Source organism: Gobius niger (assembly GCF_951799975.1).
Source record: "Gobius niger genome assembly, chromosome: 5".
Taxonomy (NCBI): Eukaryota; Metazoa; Chordata; class Actinopteri; order Gobiiformes; family Gobiidae; genus Gobius; species Gobius niger.
This window is the reverse complement of record NC_136856.1, coordinates 26986626-27011054: the sequence shown is the minus strand read 5'-3', so window position 1 is coordinate 27011054 and position 24429 is coordinate 26986626. Positions and strand designations below refer to the sequence as shown.

General features: G+C 41.5%; 1 protein-coding gene across 1 annotated transcript in view; it reads right to left on the bottom strand.

Annotated features, from left to right (window-relative positions):
* Nucleotides 1–24429, bottom strand: part of fstl5 (follistatin-like 5) — a 345847-nt gene that overhangs the window by 237381 nt on the left and 84037 nt on the right. The window contains exon 4 of the mRNA XM_079557268.1: nucleotides 73–321. Within this exon, the coding sequence (XP_079413394.1) occupies nucleotides 73–321 (249 nt within the window). The remainder of the gene's footprint in view (nucleotides 1–72; nucleotides 322–24429) is intronic.

Genomic DNA, 24429 nt, shown 5'->3' with positions numbered 1-24429 from the left:
GGAGCTTTCTGCAGGACGTGCTTTTTTTGTGTGAACGAAAATAAATAAGCATTTTCCCAGTGGGCTCCTTACCTTTGTAGAAGCACTCCTCGCTGTGCAGGATGGTGATCTTGTGTCCGTGGAGGCAGGAGGCGCGGTGCAGCTCGCAGTGGTTGGGGTAGAGCTGTCCGTCCGAGCCGCACACAGGTTTGTAGTGAGGCTTGCACTGGTCCAAGCACCGGCACTCCCCCAGGCCCGTGCTGCTGTCCACCACGCAGTGACGCCCCAGCCCGCAGTACTTGTGCTCGCATGGTTTGGGGAAGCCATTGTGTGCCATCAGACCTGGAGGGAGACAGAAGGAAGAGTCGATATGAATGGGAGTATGAGTTTGCCTGGACCAGTCACAATGTCGGATCAGGTCCTTTCTCACAAACATTATCAAAATTCGTAGGTCTATTTTTCGTGTGGGACAAAAGGGTATGTCATCAGGAAACAATTGTCTTGGGAAATCAACCAAACTTCACACTCATATGCAAGCTTACTATTTGCTAGGGCCCCAAACAAACTGCAAGCAATATTTGCCTGCATCAAACAGCTGATCTTTGAGCTGAAAAAGAGAGCTAAACGATATTCAAGAAGAGAGAGAGGGAGGGAAAAAGACAATGAAAAAAAAGAAAAGAAATGAAAAATAAATTATTGTTTTGTTCTCTGAAGGGCTATTCACACTAAAATTATTTATATTGCTAAATACATATATAAACTTATGTATATGCACTTAAATGGGCTACATACATGTATATATGAGCATTTTTTTTTTTTTTTCCTTCTATACTAACAACATCAAATACATTTAGATTTATGGACATTGACTGACATGGTAATGGTGTTGTGTATGTTCTTATGTCAAGAGCATGTATGACGTCATTTGTTCATGATGAGGTACTGGATGCACTTAGTTGACATGCTTTCGAAACATTACTAGTAACTATCTAATGCGGTCCGCCAGTTAAACACAGTAGAACTACATTTCCCATGAGGCACCGTGCGGTAGCACCAATAGATGCAGACGGCATCTCGTCATAGAAGGGGGCTTGGCCTCGCCAAGGAGGAAAACAGAATTTTCTTTGAAACAGTTCTTCACTCTTTTTAGCCATTTGGCGAAATATAAACTTATTTATCACAAACAAATAAAGTCAAGTCTAAATCGGGTCCATATGGATGTTTATTGACAGCAGATTGTTCAGTAGAAGCGAAAAAACATGTAGCATCATGTCAACATTCTCCGTTTTCTAATGTATTTATGGGCTGTTGAACAACTTTGCGCCTTCCCATGTCTTTGTATCTTTATTTAGTAGAAAACTATATTCATAATTCAGTGTTTGTTAAAGTAGTTTTTGAATAATTAGAGAAAGTTTAGATTTTCTCCAAATTTTTCCCCCTTAACTGTTTTCAAACATGACCATATATGGGCGATTCCAGAGATGCCGTCTGTATCTATGCTGCTCTTCAACCCATAGACTAGCACAGCGGACCGTGCAGATGCTGGAATGACAACATCAGACAGGGGAAGGTGATGCGTCGCAAAGAAACGGATGTAGCGGACTAAGAGAGAGGAGCTTCTGAAACAGGTGGGAGACTGTCAGAACTGGGAGAAACTTTAGTTGTTCAGCTAAACAAGAGCTGGAAATGTTACAGCAGCTTGACAAAAAGCACCTTTACCACTTTTACCTTTACGACTTTGCAAAGTGAACACATCGTAATTAGCGTTTTAAAAGAGTCACGTCACAACAGTAAAGTGAGAAGCCTTTTCTCTCCATCTCACTCTCACAAGAAGCAGATCCTGTTAAATCATTTCATCTTCATTAAAGACACATGTGCAAACACACGATCCATAGTTAAACGAAAAATAGAGAATATGGAAATGTGTAAAAATACTACACATAATTACAGCAACTTTGACAGTAAAAAATATAAGCCCCATCAACTCTCTAACTGTAGGTAAGAAAACGGCCTGAGGTCAATGATTCCACTTTGGTGTGTCCTGAGATCAGCTGTAAGAAGATTGAATAGCTGTTCAATGTCCCTGAAAGTACTTTGTTCCATTTGTGGTCAGCCTCATAAGAAAGTATTTTTTCCTGTTTCGCGATTTACAAGTCCGTTTTTTCAGAACTTAACAGTCATATAACCTTGTGTGAGCTGAATGCATTTACTGTTGTAACTGCCTTCACCTTTCATTTTCACCTTTAAACTCATTGTGTGAGTGACTAGAAGATGAATAAATGATGGTAGCTGCTCACATTGAAGCTTGAACAGCCTTAGCATAAAGAAACTCAAGGCCATCACAGCCCAGCGGGTCACAGTGACAGCAAAATGGTAAATGGGCATCTTTATATACAACGCCTTTCTACTTGGGCACTCAAGGATTCAACAATATCCATCAATCTTTCTTTTTTTCCCGATTAGCATCCTTTAAAACCGCTCAGTTTGCAGTCCATTCATTTTTTTCCTCAAAGAACTTTCACAGAATTCACATCACACTCATTTCTCTGTTCCTCAGCAAGTCCCCACTGTCCGCCAATACGATTTGCACTCATAAATTTACCAGCGGGGCATTGTACCAAACTAGCCTCGCCATCTCCATCTCCGTCCCCCCTCCCCCCCCCTCCCTCTTCTATCTCTCACCCGGCATTTGGACGCGCTCGCTGTGACCTGATTGGAGCCAGTCAATTTGCCAGTTTATTAATTCCCCCGCGGTGGGCTGGCTGGCACAGCAATTATACAGTGCAGAGTGTGTCACGCGGCCTGGCATCATCCCGAGCGGCGGCAGGGTCAGTGAAGGGCGCGCTCGTTTGTTATCCGCGTCCACGGCCCGCCATCCGGACATCAGCCGACACCGCTGACAAATGAGCAATATGCGCCGGCGTTTGTGCGATGATGACCTATTATGTGTCTGGACGTGGACGGGAATGCATATATAGGAGACGTGGAAAGCACGGAAATCTGAAACGCGATGATTGGACGGCGTGTGTAAGAGGCATTTGGGAGTGGCAATTACATTAGTGGGACGCACTGGGCACAGGATGACCTCAGCCAAGGCACTGACCCTATCGTGTAATGGTATAAAGATGCTGGATGCGGTTGTGTAATGTGTGGTTTTCTAGAAAATAAAACAAAGAAAACATTCCCAATTTATTAACTGAAGCCCTATAGAAACAGGCAGCATCTGTTATGGTCACGTTCGAAGCCTTTTGGGAGAAAGCGAACACAGGAAAGAGTAAGTAAGTAAGTAAGTAAACTTTATTTGTAGAGCGCCTTTCACAGACACAGAGTCACAAAGCGCTTCACAGTGTTAAAACATAATTATAAAACAGCATATTCATTGCAATAATTCAGAATTCAGTATTCATTATACAAGTGGTGTCAGTATTACATCAGCCGGACTCGAATGCGTTCTCAAACAGATGGGTTTTTAGGTGCTTTTTAAAGGTAGCTGCTGACTCCAATGAGCGCAAGTCAAGAGGAAGTTTATTCCAAAGTCGGGGCGCAACGGCTTGTAGCGTGTTCGTGGAACCATCAACAGGTTATGGCCAGAGGACCTCAGGTTCCGAGACGTGTTGTAGGGTTTAAGTAGGTCAGCAATATAAGTGGGCGCCTGACCGTGTAGAGCTCGAAAGGTCAGCACCAAGATTTTAAACTGAACCCGATGTTCAATAGGGAGCCAGTGCAAGGACTTCAACACAGGTGTGATGTGGGCTCTTCTGTTTGTCCTGGTTAGAAGTCTTGCAGCTGAATTTTGAACTGACTGCAGACGAGCAAGCTCTTTCTTGCTCAGGCACGTAAAGAGACTGTTGCAGTAATCCAATCGCGAGGACACAAACGCATGGATGATCGTTTCCAGTTCTTCTCTGGACACCATGGGTCTGAGTTTAGCGATGTTACGCAGATTGAAGTTGCAGTTTTTGACCAACTGCCTGACATGATGTTCAAGAGACATATTCTTATCAAGGATGACGCCAAGATCTCTCAGCTTTGTTTTTGCCGTAAGGCTCAAGTTGCCTAAGTGTTGTTTGATGGCGGGGAGGTCACCGTCAGGGGCAAAGATAAGTGTCACTAAAGAGTTGCTCTTTAGTCAATGATCCGCAGCTACTTTAACAAATGCTTGATTATTAATATATTTTTTACCAAGACACAGAGGAGAAGAAAGTGGTTCAACGGCCAAATTTGTACATATATAACAAAGGATGACCAGCATGTTTTTAGAGGTCGGGGAAACCGTAGCACCCGGAGGAAACCTGGCTGGCTGCCTTCAGTGATCCTCTGATCCTCTGAAACGGTGCACCGCCTCCAAGGTTTGTCCCCGTTTCAGAGCGTGGTGTCCTGCACTGGTCAGCAACAGTCTTTCACCAGCTTAGCGGTTGATCTGTTTGATTCCGTAAACGTCCATCGGCCAGAACAATCGAACCCATGTGTGGCTTAGCTGCCAGTCTTGCCCTGATACCTCCTCATTTGTCCCTTTTTTGTTTCCTGAAGCGCCTCTCGTGACGCCTCCACTGTGCTGCAGGTGTTTACATTTAAAAAGCTGCTTTCTTCAGGACCATTATGGACAATTTGCATTTAAAAAAATCCGCCAACCCCCTCAAAAGCACAGCAAAGCTTTTAATAAAATGACGTGGAACACAGAAACCACACAGTTTGCAAAAAAAGGCAAAAAAATTCAGCTGTACCAAGAGAGCTGGAGGTTGCTGCTTGTTTACTAGTAGCCATGACTATCTATATTTTACGAAAAAATATTTTTATACCCGGCGAGGAGGAGTATGCAAGAACATTGGTTGGGTTGATGTTAGACTATATCCACACAAAGACATAATTTCAGAAACTGTCTCTGTAAGCTCGGAGCCAGCTCAGTAAATGTTTGTGTCCACACAGATGGACTCAGATCTGTGAAAACGCCGCGATTCATCTGCCAGGCCTGTGTGGGGCGCTGTGGCAAAACCAAAGAAAATAGAAGAAGAAGATAGATAGATAGCTAGCACATGTGCCGTGAACTTGATAAACAAAAACTCTGCAGGTAAAAATGAAACTTCTAAATGGATTTATGATCTACAGAAGATACGAGGAGGTGAATTCATTCTTCAGACGTGATGGGACTAAAGCAGAACAACTGTTTGTGACCGGACTTTCACTGTCAGTCCAAAAACATAGACTTGAAGGGAGGCTAACTTTATGCTGGTCAACTTTGGCTCGCCTGGGGAAGACGAGTGGAGGACTGTGCTGTACGAGTTATTATAAGATTATAGATAACATACACTTTGCTGGCGCCGCTTGGTCCAGATCATGGACATTTGCAAACACCAATCATCACATACGTGCATCAATTTACACAATCAAAAAAAGTGACACCCACGTTTAATCCCCCACTGTGGGCCCTAGCATGAAGCACTGCCATTGTATCCATCCATTTCATTTGGATATTTATTTTGTGCTTCAACTTTTTTGCTAACTTTTCCTGCCTTTTCCGCTTTGATTAAATGAAGTCGACGTCCAGCTCGAAAAGAACCACAAAACAGCACGAATACAAATGACTGCATTATTACCTCTGACGCCACAGCATTATTTTGTCTTGTATGGAGGATTGTACGGAGATAATCCTCATTAAAACAGAGGTGGGAGAAGCGCGGTGTGTGGCTAAATGTTAACCTTTAGTCACAGAGTGTAGTACAGCGGGTCCTGACATATGCAAGAGCACGCGGCATCATCTGAAGGGCATGGCACTCGGCTGAATTCATAATCAGCTCAGCCATGCTTATCATAATAACATACTCGCACACCGTGGCATTCTCACACGCCGTCAATGCAAATGCATCTACCACCAGGTTCACAGACAGAATTTAGAACTGCCATTTCTCTAATTGAGTTTAAGGGCCCAAATTGTGCTGTTTTGAGTAAACACATGTTCAGAGTACGTGATGTTACGGGTCACCACCCACTTTGCAAACTTGTGGAAACCTGAGTAACCAACTTTGACCCCAGAGAAGTGATTTGGTTTATCATGAAACGATGGCCGTGTGTTGTGTTGTTTGTCGACGGGGGAACAGAGGAACCCTGCCTTCAGGGACTGGACAAGACAAACTGAAAATCCAACAAATACTGGACATTCTGCGGTTTTGGCCCGTCTGCTGAGGGCCTCCCATTGGCCCATGGTCTCTATAGCCTGTGCCGGAGAGTCTAAGGACGGGGGACGCCCACTCGGCTCATCATCACCTGTGCCGACACTGATTTGAACATTATGTTTGCCTGGATACTTAATTTGAACCGGAGAACATGCAAAGTCCACACAGGAAGGCCCCGTCCAGGTGGGAATCGAACCTGGACCTTCTGTGAAGCACGAGCGCTAACCTCTGTACTACCGTGCTGTTGTGCTTGATTACAGCACATTCACTATGGCGTTGTTTCATTAAGTTTCTGCAATGTCAAAAGATCCAGTGTTGCATACATTTTTCACCAAGATCTTGTTTTGATGATGGAAGAGTGTGACCACTGCGCAAAACCTTCTCCAGCACATCCCAAAGATCCTCAATGGGGTTAAGACCTGAACTCAGATCTAGGGCTGCTCGATTATTGAAAAAATTATAATCACGATTATTTTAGTCAATGATTGAAATCACAATTATTCAAACGATTATTTGTTGCCTTTAAAAAAAAAAAGTACTTATTTCATTTCCTGTTTCACACCTGCCCCCTGCTGGCCAGCCCTCACACCTGCGCAAGTACACTGAGTAGCGCGGCCTGATGACATCATCACACCGAGCTGTTTGTTTTTATGTCAGGCAAAAGCATGAGCCATGGCACGTGAAATGCGAAGGGAAAATAATCCCGGTTGGGTCATTCAGGATGTTCAGGTCATCAGCTGATCTCATTCTCTGGGCACATAATGTTTCTGAACCCTAACCCAGAATAACTGCAGCAGATAATGTAGTATGCAGTGCAATCAAAGGATCAGTTCAGTTTAGGCATGTTAAAGCATCATTATGCAAATATGTGAAAAGAAACTTCTGTTTTTTTGTGCATGTTTGACCTTTCGGTGGCCCAGCGGCTGCATAGAGGATTAGCCTGGCGCCTTTATTTTCTATCACAGTGGCCTCTATGATGCTCCGGGACCAATTGTTTTTGGAGTTTCTGATTTTCACTCCTGACGGACCCTCTTACCAGAAACCCTACAAAACAAATGATTCAAGGGAGATGTAGAGGCCACTGTGATGGAAAGCAAAGGCGCCTTGTTCACCACTCATTCAGCCATTGGGTCACAAATATCAAGTTTGTTTTTGCATTAAAAAGTTGCATAATGCACCTATAAAATACAATGTAGTGCTGGATAGATCGATACCAAAATGTAAATATTTCGTAACATGAGCCCGTATTGAAAGTATCATGTCGATGGCTGGAATTCTTTATTTACATTATTAAATAGAGTTTTTTGTTTTTCATCTAATTTTGAAATGTTAGTTCAGTGTTTTGTACATGGATAACAGTTTAGTTTACTGTTGATCATCATACAGGTGGGCAGCATCACACATTTTTTATTTCCTGGGTTTTGATGCAATTCTTTTATGAAAAATGCATTGATACGTATCAGTATGGGATCAATATCGCAATACGAGCCAAAATAAGATATAATATTATGTACATAAACATTATTGTAACCCCAAGCCTGAAATCATTAACTTTTTTACAAGCCATTTAGATCCCGGCAAGCATACTCCATCAAACCATGCCAAACCTTGAAAAACAGCACAAGAACGAAAACTTTCCATAGTGTGTCTCATCTATCTCGTCGCAAAGCCTGGCGGAGTTGCTTTCCAACATCTCTGGGGCTCATGCTGAATGTAAACGCTTGCATTAACTGAAGGATAATGCCCTGGTGTCTTTGTCGCGCTCAAACTCCAACAACACTTTAAAAAGCCATTACGCGCTTTCTATTTTGGGGCGGCCCGACTTCTCCTTTCATACGCGCAAAGACTGCTTGGCTCTTCTGATATTTCTCCATTAGGGGAGCCGCGTGGCCTCAGGGACTGACGAGTGTGGTAAACAAATGAGCTCACCAGATCCTGAGCACCAGCAAGGATTAAGATACCAACTGAACACCGGGGAGGGAAATTAACTGAACAACGGCAAGGGTATGAAAATCTGAACGCCATCTGGACAGAAAACACAGACAAGCCAGCCTGCCACACACTCTCAACCAGGGGCCTGAATTCAATTTCACTAAGGTCCAAAAAAAACAAAACAAACAAGAACAAATTAAAGTCAAAGAAAGATCTGGAACATACGGGGTTAATTCACGAATATATGAGGCCATCTCTGAAAAAAAAAAAAAAAGTGTCAAGGAGCTCAGGGGCAGCACTTTCTCTTTCTGTTCATCTGGGCTGCAGTCACAGAGAGACGCTCGACTGACGGGATACATGGTCGGGGTCCAAGGCTCGGGTCTGGACCGAGGTGACCTCCGCACTAAACCAGTCGTTGTTACCTATTCAAAAGTGCCATAAAGGTATTTGAGATTGACCACAGAGAAGATGGCAAGTTCAAATTCTAGCCTTTGTAGGATCAGAGCTGTGGAGCAGATTGGCAATGGTCAATATGAATCAAAATGAAAGTTGCATTGCTTCTCAATCCTTTTTATGCTTTTTCAACCTAATACAACCTATTATGAGCAATGCACTGGCCACATTTACAAACATTAGTGAACAAATAGCACTTTAGAGCCGGATAGAAACTGCTATGGGACAAAATAAAGCTTCCACTATAATGATGTAATTTGTGTAATGTATTCATGCTTACAGCTGGATGTGATTCAATCTGCCGGCTCCTACCTGCTCCCCGTTACAGTCGAGTTAAACGTGAATCCGCTGTGTGTGTGCCTGCGTGTGTGTGTGTGTGCGTGTGTTTGTGTGTGTGTGTTTGCAGCAGCAGGTTAAATGTCACAAATTTGTTGACGGGGAAAATAATTGAGTCTGAAAAAACGAATGAATTGAGGAGAAACATGAGCTGCAGTGTTTGGTACCTGGTCAGCTTGTCCAAGCTGGCTATTTTCATGGCAATCATTCAATTCTATTTGCAAAACACGGACTTCCACTGTTCAAAAGTTCATAAGTGTTACAAAAATATTAGTTTGTAATAGATTTCTAGCTGAGTGCTGCTCTAGCATTGCCAGCTCGCTGATTGAAAAGGACTAATCCCAGTGTGTAAGTACAAGTGTGCACACAAGGTCGTATGAGCACATGCTCCCTGGACTGCAGATAAGTGACTTGTAAGAAGCCCTTTTGGTTATTCCCAAGTCGTAATGGTAAAAGTGTGCAGCACACTCAAAAATCACAAACTATTCATCTGAATAAATGACTTTTACGTCAGTAAAAATATAACTTTATGAAAAGTTGCAAATGACTGATATTGCACATTTAGAAAGAAACCAACAATTGTCAAAAAATATTGATTCCATTTATTAAACAATCTAAAAGAAAGAGAGAAATTTAAAAAGATAATAAAACACTAGACAAAAAGCAAACACTCAAACCTCATGACACTGCCATATGGAAAAGTAAATTATAGACATTATTATTAATTAAGTTAAAAAAAAAAGAAAAATACCTTCTAGTATAGTCCATGGTGGCACATCTGGCACATCCCATCTGATTGTGAAACTACTTCTGTTCAGCTATAGATAGATTTTTCGATGACGTCACATTTTTTTCCACAATTACGTTTGCCGCCATCTTGCGTGTGAAGTGTCTAATTGTTTGTGTTGCGGATCATTCACATCATCCTGAAGCAGTGGTTCACACCTGTGAGCTGATCCCGACATGACGAAGAGACAGTATTTCGATTTCTCAAAAATGATTTATCACCAAGGAACAGAGGCAGAAAGGCTTTTGTTTGAGAAACTGGCAAGAATAAACAGAGGGCTTTGATCCTGACCCAAGACATTATAAAGTCTGATTTTATTTTCATGATTATCATGCACATGCACATTACAATGATTATGTTAGCCTACCGATCGATCACATGGCTCTTTATCAGTGAAAAAACACACTAGCGACTACAGTAGTCCAGAGTAGACACAATCATACAGTATGTGCATGCTGCTCTGTGCAAAACATAGGACATTGTCGATACACACACAATATGGCATCTCACTGCGGAGGATTAATGGAAACCCATCAATAATCAGAGTGGTCTGGTAAATAGTGTTTTTATCTTGTTTTGTTTGCGAGATCAAAAGACTACATATTCAAAGTTCATCCATATGGTCCAATTGCCTGGGGAAAAAAAAAGTTTTAACTTTGTTCCAGACTTTGCGTACTGTTCATCCGTGGCCACATTTAAATAATGTTGTGTGTATTTAACCTCTTTAACCTGAACAATATGGTCTCATCATCTTGGAAACTTGCTGAACAAAAGAATGCATTATGCATATTAAATTGCTGAAAAAGTTCATCAAAGAGTGGTTTGTTAGAGCAGCAGACGCACAGCTGTTGGAAGTGTTGCATTGTTCACCTCGTGAACCTCTCTTCTCTCTGAAAACGACAACGCTGTGACAGTCTTCACACTCCTGTCGCCGTAAACAACTCGCAAGGATTTTATCATGTGCTATTTAAGGCGTAAGAGCTCTTTCAGCGACAGAGCACCACCTTTAAACATTGATGACTTTTCTTCCACCTCAGTGGGCCCGCTGCTCTGTGCATTATTTACAATGCAACACTAAAAGTGGGGGAGGATGTCATAGTGTGTACAAACCCAGTGACTTTTGTTTCTATGTTGCATAAGGTAGATCATGTGAAGTTTTTCTGAGCCTTTAAAGTGGCAGTAGATGTGTTCAGTATACTGTATGGTGAAAGTAGACTTTGATATAAAGAAATAATAATGTTGAATATTATTATATATGATATGACTTTACTGATCTCAAAGAGTTCACTTGTTACAGCAGCTCTTAAGAACACACAGTCAGGTCCATGTAGAAGTGTTTTAACCTTGAAGTTAAAGGATAGCACGAATGTGTAACAAATGGTAAAATAAAACCACCCTCTCATCTTGATGTTTTTTTCTTGAAGTTTATGCCTGTTTTTGAAATCTGTAATCTATTTACAGGAAGTAGTCTTGTGCACAAAGCCTATAACTTTAAGACAAAATCAAAAAAGGTTTACTTTTGTAAAATCCGCCATACAAAGAAACAGACATATTTACATGTATGGGGAAAAAGAAAAAAATCGGGGTGAGGAAAGCAGCTCCTGGATAGACTGGACCTCAGGAAGCGCTTTCTGGGAGCTGCTGCCCTGCCGCGGTGCTAAGAATATCCAAGTAGGAAGATTTAAAGACTACTCAAACATGCGTGAGTGATTCAAAACAGCTCTAGGTATTTTATTTTGATGAGACAGAAACACTGTATCAAGGTGAAAAGCTTTAAAAGTCAATTTTGCATATGCTTTTAACGGCAGGGATCACCAACCCTTTTAGAGAAAGACGAGGGCTAGTGCAAGGGCATCGACTTGTTCCCAAAGTTCCCAAAAAAATATTCAAAATCACACTAGTTAATTGTGGGATATTAAACAAGAACAGAAACAAGAGGATTTTGTTCATCGTTCCCAACCTGATGGTGTTCGAGAGGGTCAAACGTTTTCACTCTCACATCATTTCCATTAACGAGCCCATGATGCCATTCTAGTGCGGTTAATCTAAATGTGTTTATGAATTGTAAATCTCAATAAAGTTACAAGTGTGCTGTGAAGCGTATATGATTCAGCTGCACGCCGCTAATTTAGTGAGATTTAATATTTCCTTTTTTTTTTTTTTGTCTTTAATTAAAGCTTTTAGGCGTCAAGGCCAAAGTTAATTAAAATAAGTAAAGCCAATTAAAAAGTATCCGGAGTGTCCTCACAGCCTGTCGCGGCGCCAAACCAAAACCATCCATTTTTACTCACACGCATCTACGACTAATGGTGCCGCGTTATCTTGTTGCATAAACACTTGACCGTGAGAAGAACTGGTGTTTGTTCAGAGGGCTGATGATAGTGAGGATTGCTTTAGATGCGGAATGCAATTTCACCTGTTTTTGAATCATAAACCGGGTTTGGGCGAGGAGAAAGAAGTGGTTATGTATGATTGAGCGTAATGAAAAAAACAACAATCTCTTTGCTGCCTTCAATTAGGAAGCGGAGAACGGTTTGTTTAAACAATAGCACATATTTGTTTGTTTTTTTATCCTTTCTTTTTCAGGGTTTTATTTCACTTTTATTTCATTTCCCCTTTGCATTTGCGCCATGGCTCAAGGGCATTAGGAAAATCCGTGGCAGTGGATAATGCGCAGCAGTGCAGCGCCAGAGAACTCATCACCTGATCTTGAGCCATAGGTTCATGGTCTGTAGTGAATAGCCAAAGGATTAGCCTATTGTGCAATTACACATTACATTTGAATCAATTCACGACTTTCCTGGCGTTATGTCCACAATTGTAGATGCTTTGGAGTGGCCATGAATCCGTCCAGCCAGCGTGTTTTCGATGCTGGTCCCAAAGCAAACGTTTGTCTTGATGCATTTTCAACTGGAGGGATTAGCTTTGGCCGCCACACATCCCAAAACTATGAATTGCTATGGCTGCATCCGAAACCATCAAATTATAGCCTCTAAGTACTAACACTAGCAACTACTCCTTAACCTTTCATGGGGCCAACTGTTAGATCTCTATGCAGTTAGTGAACTAGAGCTTCAGCAGCATTTTCCCAATTCGACCGTCCTTACCCAGGGGAAGGAGAAGTGTCATCACCAACAGCTGTTTTTCTTCTTTAAGGTCATTGGCAAACAAAAGCGCATGTTGCCACCTACTGTATTGCATATGCAACAACATAGTGTCCAAATAAAGACATATAAGGCGAAGAAAAAAGAATCCAGATGAGCCATCACATTTATTTTGTCACTTTTCTAAAGTTTGGCTTGGCTTATCCTATTTTTGTTTTTTTATTTAATGTGTGCCTGTCAATCAACTGTGGTTGCGGGGGGTGAGGGGATTGGCGCAGTGGCTAATGGGATGGCACATAGCTCCTAATCATGGGTTAGTTAGCACCAGAGGTCCCTATGCTAAAGTGGCTATGATAGTTAGCATTGAGGCTTCTTTTCCTAACTCCTTCCTAACTGACAGACCAATTCGGAAGCTTCTTGTCATGGCAGACGCTGACGCACATCCAGTTTGGCGCATCCAGTTTGGTTTCGGAAGGGGCATACGACTATCTTGCCAGCAACGCGAGTACAATCAAAGCCTCCTTAGAATGTTTTTGAGTGTTTTGTTTATTGTATGTAATGCTAGCTAGATAAATTGCTACAGTCATGTGGTGGGTCATTATCAATTGACAAAAAAGTAGTAACAGTTTTGTTCTCAAGGCTGGTCCCAAAGCAAACATTTGTCCAGATGCATTTTCAATTAAAGGAGCTAGCTTTAGCCGCCAAACATCCCAAAACTATGAATAAGTAGGACTGGCAGCTATGTGAGTAATAACAAAGCCTCCTTGAAAATATTGGAGTTTTTTGTTTATTGTAGCATACAAGCTAACAGCTACGCTTTTCTTAGATGTATTGTCATGCTAGCTAAACAAACCGCTACACTACTAAGTAATAGTTTTATGTTCTCCGCATGTCTTGCTTTGATAAGTTAGCTTTGAAGGTTATTACCACTAAAATGAAACAAATATACTATATAAGAACATCAATGTGCATGGGCGGAGAGTCGTGTTCAAGGCCACAATGAACACATTTAAATAGGCTAGCTTCCCGTTTCTAGCTTTTAGGCTAGCTCTTAACCAAACCGTACCACGATCACCTTTGACTAGCCTATACTTGCAAATAACTTTCCCGTTTCGAACCATTGTTTGGATTCCAAAGCATTGTCAGCGGCGGCGATCTCCAAACAACGACCCATTAGAGCAGACTGTAGCCTGTAATGAATTTGAATTGCCCTTTTTCTAATGGCGTGTGCGTTGCCTGCCTAAGTGCTATCCGAGCACCTGGCAGACACTTTGGCAGCCCACCCTTCCGCCCCGTTTCATCCCAGGGCCTAATGACTGGAGGTGGGCCCGATCCTCTCTCATTTCGCTCCACATCAGGATGCGACGCGGGCGAATCGACGAGCGAAAAGCCATTTATCACAGATTGCCCACTAATTGTGAGCACCGTGCCGATCCCATTACTGAGGCATATTACAGTGGGCCCCGCTGCTAAAGAGCGCGTGATGAGGTATGGGCTTCCGGGCAGGTTACTTTTGGCCGTGCCCGGGATAAGTATCTTTGTTTCGAGAAAGCTTGGTTTTTAGGCTGCACACAAACGTAGTAAAAAATACCGATCTGGATCTAGCCAAAGGATTGAGTTACAGCGGTCAGCCAAAGTGCCTTCATTTACATCATGGGCGCATATTTCATTTCTTATGGCGAGACACGGCAGGGGGAGACCATAGATTTTTCACACAGTTGTCAATGCTGTGATTATTAGCTAGTTTTCTCCCTTTACATTGTAGTTCTAATGTCAGAGGGTTTGTCCGCTAGCGAGGCGTAGATTTCCCAGGAAAAGCAACAACATCACGCCGCATGGACCGGTTTCCCATGCTTATTCATTCACAAAATGTTGACATATTAGCATGTGTAATACGCAAGAACGAGATGACACTATAAATAATAAAATATGGTCATTTTCTTTCTGGGCGACAGCAGCGGAAGTTTGCGTGGCTGCCGGGATGAATTGTGCCCGCCCCTTTTTTCCTATTAGTTAACATAGGAATGAATACTGGCAAATGCACAGATGTTTCAAAACTTTACTGCCTGTTTTCTCTACACTGTTGCAACAACATCTCCACTTTAGTAGCTCTTTAGTGTCTTGTTTTTTAAATGAAAACATAATTACTGAAGGCTAGTAATGCGTTTTTTTTTATTTTACACTGTCCCCCTTGATACATTGTACCTGCCACATTAAGTACAATGTAATGTGCTATGTAATCATGTCTAACAACTTGTACCTACAGGTTACATACACAATAGAATAATGTGTATTAGTACTTTGGTGGTACATAATGTGAAAAGACATGAGATCCAAACTCTAATCCTAACTCTAAGGGTCTTATTACATTATGTACCTCCAAAGTACCAATACACATTATTCCATTGTGTATGTATTACAAAGGTACAAGTTAATACATACACGTCGTTACAAAGCACATTAAATTATACTAAATTTAGTTGGGTACAATATATCAAGTTAATGTAAAACAAAGTGTTACCCATTTTTCTTCTTATCTTTATCAGTAATGTTTAGCAAAAGTTTCATATTGATTTCTCAGCATTTTTTTCCCTGTCATTCACCTTAATAATTAGAAATATGAAAATAACCAGAAAGGACTTGTCCAATATTATGCGCAACACTTAGCACAGAAATGAGACTATATTGCTGCCTTTCCAAGACCTTTTCTCCCATGGAAAACTCCTTTGCGACTGAGCGCTTGCACAAACACACAGCTATACTAGTACGACAATCAAAGCACACTTTTCCCCCCCAAATGACGAAAAGCTTAAGAGACTCGCCAATATCTTTTAGCTTGAGAACAGAAGAAAGCTTGAAATGGTGTTGCTGTAGTGACGGTCTAACCCCTGCTGGGAGGAACAGACGCGAGTGCACTGTCAGTCAACAAGAGATTGTATTTGAGATCATAGCGAGTCGCTCATGGAGACAGAATACTAAACATTTCACGACTGATCTCTTCACTCCGTTTGTAGGGCCCGCATCGAAAAATCAAACAAAATATTTACTCTGGCTTTTACTGAGTCCAGACTGGTCAATGAGTTTTCATCTTTTCGGGCCGTATGTTAAAATGCACTTATATATTCAAGTCAAGAAAAGTAGTACGTGCTCCAGTTACCAGAAGGTCTACATTATATGCCGTCGCTGTTGGTGTATGAATGATGCATTATGGACCATGGCTACAGTCCGGCGTGGCTTGTTCACATGCGCAAGTCTCACTAGTTTCAAAATAATTTCTTTTCACATGCAGCTACTTAAGCTCAATTTAGGGTTTATATATGATTTCTCTCTCACACACATCTATTTATGACTTGAAGGCATAATTAATTATTTTGGCTTGGATTTTGGAGTTGATGAAGTGATTTCTTTACACACCTTTGTTACTCATGTGTTCAAAAGTAGTTCATCATTTACTCATGACTTAACTGAAATGGTATTTCTTAAATGCTACCCAGTAATTTAACAATACCACAGTGTGAGGTATTGCATCGAAGTCACTGGGGACAGATAGAATTTTGGCTAATCAGAACCTAAACCAAAAATGTCAGCATAATATATATTCATCAAAACATTTCCAACACTTCCTTGTCCAGTTACGTGTCTGCATTTATAATTAAATTAAAATGGCTGACTATCAAGTGACCGATATGACGTCTAAACTCCAACACCCTTTGAAATCGGCATGAGTACAATTACCATCTCCATATATATTCAAAAGACTGCAGTGTGGCGCGCCGAAGGAAGCGCTTTATCTGGCCCATTTCCTAAGTTCAACAAAACTCCCGTCCGTCGCTCAGCCTCGGCTCATAAATGACTCCCCGAACGTTGATATACCGTCGTTTTTGGCAAACCATATTCTGCAAATGTAGCATTAAATGAGGTGAGACTGATCTAATTGAGATTCATCAATAATTCCCACTGATCTACGTGAACCTGAAGTACTCGCGGCACAGTGCGGTGATGGAGGCTTGGCACTAACAGGCTCTTTCTCCATCTGAAGGTCAGTGCAGTAATCAGAGGTATTATCTTGACGATCCAGTTCCTCTTTGGAACTAGATTTGTTTTTAAAAGGACCGTATTGTACAAAACTGACCTTTTTATGAGCTTTTGACCGCGTTTCTTCATGGATAATACAGTGCTTTGTTTCATTCATCCGTACTTGAATAATCTTGTACATTCATGAGTTGTTTTTTACTTTTTATTTTACTTAACTTCTTGATGGACTTGTCACACCTCTGATGGAAAGATCAGGATAGCTGTGGGTGTTTTTGCAGAGATGGTGAGCAATGGCTTCCTCTGCTGGTCTTAGCTCCCAATGTAGTGTTTTGCAGGGTCTTGCAACCACCTTGGCTTCGGTTGCCGTTTTCGTCTTTTTACTACAGGTTGGTCCAGAGCTCTGGATCCCAGGTGAGTTGCCAACATGTTTTTCTTGCTTTGTGTCTACAGCTCCTATGGACCTTTTGAAATGTTTTTTAGAGCTGCTAGTTCAGAATGTAACCCATTTGAACAGCTTTGGATGGCAACAGTCTTTCCCAAGGGCCTGTTCCACAACACTATAGGACTCCATCACTGGACACCTTCTGGGGAACCAGTTTGCCCTCCTCGTGGCCGATGAGGAGCTCCACCTCTCTTGGCCTCACCAGCTTGTTGAGTGTGAACTCCGGGAAGAACCTTTGGAGTTTCTCAACAGACATATGCTCATGGATTTAGCAGATTAACAGTTGAGGTTAGTAGGTAGCACTATGTCAAAACTCTGACACCATGGACAACATAAAATCTCTGTGTATTTTTTTGACCTGGTAGGAATGAGTTGATTGAAACATTGGTTCCAACTGCTTGTAATGCCTCCTTAAACCATTTAGGCACCCACTTTGAGCCTATCTGCACTCAATTTGCATTTATTATGGCGCCATTGATTTGTTAGCATGCCTTTGACAAAAAGTGAAAGCTTGTATCTTGTTTTTCTATCACTGGTCATTCCCACTCCATCCAGCGGAAGACCATATGCATACAGACAATATGCTTCAATGATTAAATTATAGTCCATTTCACTCTTGGACGATGTAGATGATGACATGTCCACTTTAATCAATCTTTATGGCTATTGCGGTGCTTCTCATTGCCTCCCATGACTCCATAGACACAATAGCACAGGCAATGGTCTGCAATATGACTTGTAAAGTGGACTGGTCTGGCCTACATCAGCAGTTATGGACCCAGGGCGTGGTAGAATTGGCACTCTGGTCAAAGGGCTAAACCGCTTAAGCTTTTAAAGGCCACCATTGACTTTGACGCACATTTGCTCAGGACCATCTAATATGACCAGGTCACCTAACATTGGACAGAGGGATTATCTGGGGTAGCGCTTGAAGGACATGCTGACTTAGCCTGGTTCTTTAGATCAGCCGTTCTAAAGGGTGTAGCGATGCTCATGCAGGACCGAGCATGTAACGGACGTCCCCCAACACTCAAAGAGGGTTTTACTGTGATCTTTTTAATCACACATTATAAAAAGTACAATAGAAATAACTAAAGGCTAATCATTGCTTACACTTCAACAGTGTGTTTAGCATTACACAAGTTTTTTCGTTTTTTTCATATTTTCTTTCCAGATAACGCAAAGGCTGTTGGATTGAAGTGTCCCAGGTGAAGGTCATCCAGGAGAGGAAGTAAAGCCAAGGCAGGCTCTGGCTCAGGTGGAGATTATTATGCAGCTTCTTTCTCTCACACAAACTGACCGAAAAAGACATCTGTCAGACACTGAGAGGTCAAAGACTGTTGAAAGTGTGTCAGAGGGATGCAGCCCTCCTGAAATATACAAAAAATATTGGGTTGGACTACAGAACCATCAAACGTTTTGTCGCCAACAGCCAACAAGTTCGCAAGTTTACTGAAACATAAAACAAACTGTCAAATACTGAAGAAAAATCCACCGTAGATCCACCAGGAATCTATGATCTATCAGTGCTGCCATATTCATCAGCTGTAACGACATGAAGTGTCCAGAAGTGCAAGGTGTTCAATGCTGAGAGACATTGTGAGAAATGTGAAAATTTGATCACCATTGAACAAGACACAAGCAAATACAGATTTCAAAGGTTTTATGTACAAGCTTGACGTGTAGTCCGTCACAGTCTGAAACATTTTGGAACCCCTCCACCATGAGAGGTCTGTGCCAGGCTAGTGCTGACTCTGCGCATCATGAAATAGTGCTGTGATCAAATGAATGATTAATCTTATGTCATTAGGTGCAGTGCTGCATAGGAAAATCCTGACTCACATGTTTTGTGTGAAAAGTGGCGGAAATTGTGGAAGTAGACGTTCCCCAGAGTGTCACCTGGACAGGGTTGGTTGAGTTGAGGATGTTTTGCATCTTCAATAAAGGCTTCATGGAGGGGGCAGACTGGGGAATTTCAACACAGGCTCCTGGACGATTGTGAGTTTGAATCCCCTCAAACACAGGCAGAACAAGTAAACTCCCCACAGAAATGTAAGGGTATAAAGATGTGACTTTCTGACCAGCACCAAACCACATTTTCAGATCAGCGTCAGAGCGGATTTTTCAAAAGTTGTTAGTCTGGAGCGTCAAACTATTCTGACCACGCGGCCCTGACGACAAAATCACATCTATGGTTCTATTTCTTCAGCAGATTTGAAGTTATTTGAAGATAGCAAACACCAGCGCAATTATTTGATTGAAGTTTCTCAAGATCTGGACTTTAACTAAATCCAAATTCCTGAGAAAGTATGACGGATCCTGTGAAAGCTTCATGGGATTTTTGAATTTCTCTCTCTCACTTCTTTTTCTCCAGGGACGTAAAAGTTTAAAATCGTACCATTATGGCTGGACTGGCTAAAGTTCCTGGTTTGTGAACACTTTTCCAACAACAATGACAGTGAAATAATGGTTAACGCGATCATCTAGTACAATCTAGTTGTTTCGTACAATACATTCTGTAAAGTCATTCTCGCTTGACATAATTAGGGCCCGACCAATATGGATTTTCGGGGTCCGAAACCGAAATGAAGGGGGTTGGCCTGGCTGATGGCCGATATAAAGGCCAATATTTTATGTCATTTAATTTGATGTTGTTGTTTTTAAATCTCTCCAATAGCCTAAAGTTAAGCATTTATTATTATAGTAAAGGTTTCTATCATAGAAATATATAGAAATATTGGTCGACCAATGTGGGGATTACAGATGGAAATTAGCATAGTGTTAAATCTGGTGCAGCCATCTTTCTAATGTAAATGCACACTGTCCTTTCAATAAACTAAACTAAACTACTTAACAACCGGAGGTATCAGTCGGTCCCTTGACATTATTATTTCAAATTGTTTACTACTTGGGCCTACACTGAACAGAAGGCACAGGCCGTGTAATGTTTTTCACATGAGTGTGATAATATCTCCAAAACAAGGTAGACATTTCAGATTGGATAACGACAGGCACTTTTCATATTCCATCCACAATCCGATTCGCTGTAGCTCTCTCGATATGTATAGCTGATCTTATTTCTGTTTATTTCCAGTGGCATCAATTATGGATAAATGCCATTCAAAGACAAATAGCGCGCCTCTGTTTTGAAATTGAACCTGCTGTCTGCTCTCACCAAAAGCAAAGCAATCTGCGCCCATTTTAATCATTCATGGAGTCTTTTTTGAATAAACAATGCACTTGAGTAGGAGAAGGTTGAACCAGTTAAAAACATGAAAAGCGACATGTTCTGTGCGGTAATTATCCGCGTTTTCAATGTTCAGCCCACACCTGCCCGGGTGACAGAGAGAGCGCCGGTCTAGTTTAGTCTCTCTTTTTTTTACATAGCGTCTTCTTTCTGCCTTGAGTAGTTTTAATGGTGAAGAATCATTTTACACATCAAGCCCTGCTTTAGGAATGACGACTTCGAGATGCTGAGTGTTACCTGAAATGGCTTAAATGGCTTATATGGGCTGCGATGGTAAAGACATAATGAGATTGTGAATGTCTATGGAACGGATCGATAACAGCTCTGAATAGTCGACCATGGTGAGGTGGATGTAAGGGCAAACTGTTCATGCTGATAATACACTGTGCTTTTTGGCTGCCAATGAATCCACCAATCTTGAAATTATTTTTTGTGTTGTCCCACCGGCATAGAAGGACGGGTCAAATTGAGTAAAGTCACGGTTTTGTTGGGGGAAAATGAAGAAGTCGAAGAGAGAAAAGAGTCTGGATATCTATTTTACTGTATTTTTTTCTAAATAACTCAATGGGAGAGAAACAGTTAAAGGGGGAAAAAAAATCTCACAACTAATGGCCGCTGGTTGCTCTGCTTCATGACCAATAGGGGCCGCCATTGCCCGCTATTGCTGTAGAGCCTCCATATGTGGGCGGCAGAACAAGCTAGTTTTCCATTAGAAAGCATTGCACTTTAGACACGTTTTAAGCAATTGTTGGTGGCAATTTTGTTTATAAACTGTCTACAACCAGATATTCCTACTGTGATAACGCTGGGTTGGTTACAATTAAAGGGACCAGGCGGGTTTTCGGAAGAAACATTTTAGAAATCTCGCATACTAATGAGGGCCGGACTTCACTGGAAAAAAACAGGAAATACATTTAAAAAGACCCAAATGTCCCCAATCCCAAGGTTGAGAACCTCTGCGCTGTAACCCGAAAAACAGTTTAACATATTCCCATCAACCTTTTCCGCTAACACCTTGCTCCCTCACCTCCTCCCAATATTTACGTCTGGCTAATCTGTGATGGCTGCATCCCTGCGTTTACACCGTAATAAATGGATTTGTATGCAAAACAGCTACATTACCCAACCTCACTCACACTCACTGTTGGAGCTCTATTTGAATAATTTAGCAGCTGCAAACACCACGCTCTAAAGTGTATATTAATTCTAAAATTACTCCGCCTCCCCTGGGCTTTTGGGTTTCCACTTTTAATAACATGCACAGCTGTACGGAGTTTTGCTAACACGAGATTATTGGAAGAAGGCGCCCCATTGTTGGCTCTACCCCCTTCACCATTTCACTGTAGCTTTCATAAGTCTTAATCAAGTTAATGCGCGCGTTTTATACGGGGAAAGTGAGTCGAGTTTCTGGAGTTTATAAATACATTTTATTGAGAAAACTCCCGGGACTTTACAGAGAACTGCTGCTCCTTGACCTATTAAGCTCGAAAAAGGACAGTGGAGTGTGGCCCAAATTCTGTTGGCTCCTCTGGGAGGAGAGGCTAAACATCTCAGGGTCACAGTCCATGCGCTTAATACTGCACTATACTGGAGTCTAAATGTTTGGCCACCGCTTTGAAAATGACAGTTCATCTGCAAAAGTTTTAGCAAGGCTTATGTTGAAACTTATGGGGGGGAAATTCAGAATTCTATGCTAACGCTTTGGAATGTCTCACATTTCCACCTAAATTGGTCATAAAATTCAACTTTGGGTCAATCCACTTTGGCAGTAGTGCTGTGGAGCATCCAAGAGCTCTTTTGCAAACGAAATTTGAATATTTTGGGAGGAACACACAACCTCATGTGTGGAGGACAAATGGAACAGCACATCAACATCAAAACCGTCTCCTCACTGTGAAGGATGGTGCAGGAGAATCATGGAGTGGGGCTGTTTTGTTGCTTCACAGCCTGGACAATGTGATATCATCAATGGAAAAATGAATATACAAGTTTACCAAGATATTTTGCAAAAAAACATTCACAACAGCATGGAATAAGTAAGTACACCCGTGTATTAAATATCTGGCTGACTGTTCTTTTGCTGCAATAACTCTGTTTCTGTAGTTGCAGTTTATACGCTCACAACGATCAGGATGAATCTTGAACCTTTACAAAACTGCTGTAGTTCAGCCAGATTCCTGGGTTCACTTACTTTTTCATCCCTGTCCTGTGAATGTTATGGCCAATGAAAGTATGATAAAATGTATTTGTTTGGGTGGTATTAGTTTGAGCAGACACTGTTTAAGCAGAAATGTGAGTTATTCCAAAGCGTTCACATGCATTTTCCTCCCACTGTAATTTTAGCAAAAATTAGCATTAGCCACCAAACATTGCAAGTCGTAATTGATCAGTGCAAACTTAAAGATGCACTATGCAACTTTTTACTCAATTGATTTTATAGGTTTTCACTTTTGATTGTACCGTAACCACGGCTACATATACATTCCATTGCAAAAACCTACCAGAAATCCTAAAAAACCTTAAATAAAATTGATATTGAAGGATCATAGGAGCCACAGGGATGGAAAGTAAAGGTGCATAAAAAGTTGCATAGTGCACCTTTAAGATTTTTTCCTAGCATTGAGTGCTTCACAAGTTTGTATTTGTCGTTTCAGCATTTCTTTGTACATGAAGGGTGCCTTTGCAAAAACAGATAAATGTGAGTTCAAGTTTCTCTTACATAGCAGTGTCAACGCCATTAAAATATAGTCACTTGCTCTTTATCAAATTTATTGTCATCTGTGGAGTACAGTAACAAATAACGATTATGAGATATCACTTGTGTTTGTTTTGATATGAGAGCTACCTATACTTAAGTGTCTTTGTGATGAACGTAAGAAGCAAAAAGTATACTATATCGATAAATGTATTTATTTTGCAGCATTTTTTTTTTCTACAATCGAACTTGATCTAAAACCGCAGAAAACATCAATACTTTTACTTGCTGATTCTTTTCTAGATTTCTCCATTAGCTCCTCACACATAAAAACAACCCACCGGATAAAAAAAAAGAAAAGAAAAAGCTGTTATAGGGCTGTTCATTCATTCAATCATTAAATTCACTTTCCTCACCCTGCAGTCTTCTGGTTTCCATGTGTGTTTGCCATTATGCTATTTCTTGATGCACTTGGTGATGGACCGTAATTTGTGACTGCTATTCATCATTATTTGTCAGGGCTGCAGCTTCCCTGGCCATTTGACAGCCTCAGTTTTCATTATGCTGCCCTCCAAAATTCAACATGCGCTTAACAACATGTTTTTTTCGGGGTGGTGAATTTCATATTGTACTGTATTATGAACAATGAATGAAGAGACTCAAAATAATTAGAGACGGGGGAATAGCGTCCCGGCCTGTCTGTCCGTTTGTCAAAGTCCCCCCCCAAAAAAAAATATGGGCAAATGCCAGTCGTTTGTATTTATGCTGCGTAATTGGGGTCCTAGATCACCAAACTGACACAAAAAGCAGACTCGCGGTGGCAGCGGCAGCAACACTACAGGCAGGCAACAAAACTAAGGCTCAGTGCATCCACAGGGGAACATTTTTGTCATGGCCGTAGTGCGCGTGAAATGTCAGTCGGAGTCAAACTTTTCACGGAAGCTTCCAAATAGTTCTGCGATAATGAGACGTACAGCCTGCTAAGCATAGTCAACACGAGGGCTGTGCAATATGTGGATAAAAAAACATGCAACTTGTTTCTTCATCAAATTGCGAAACGTTAGCTGCTGTTTATTTAAGGCGAGACACTGCAGGGGAATAGCAAATTGTCTCAACATTGTCCACAGCCTGAGAAAATCGATGTTGTCATCTGAAGTGTCTCGCCTTAATGATTGAGCCCACGAAATGTTGTTCTCAGCTGCTGCATTTTGAGCCTCTTTTATGCATCTTTCAAGCTTCGTCCTTTTAT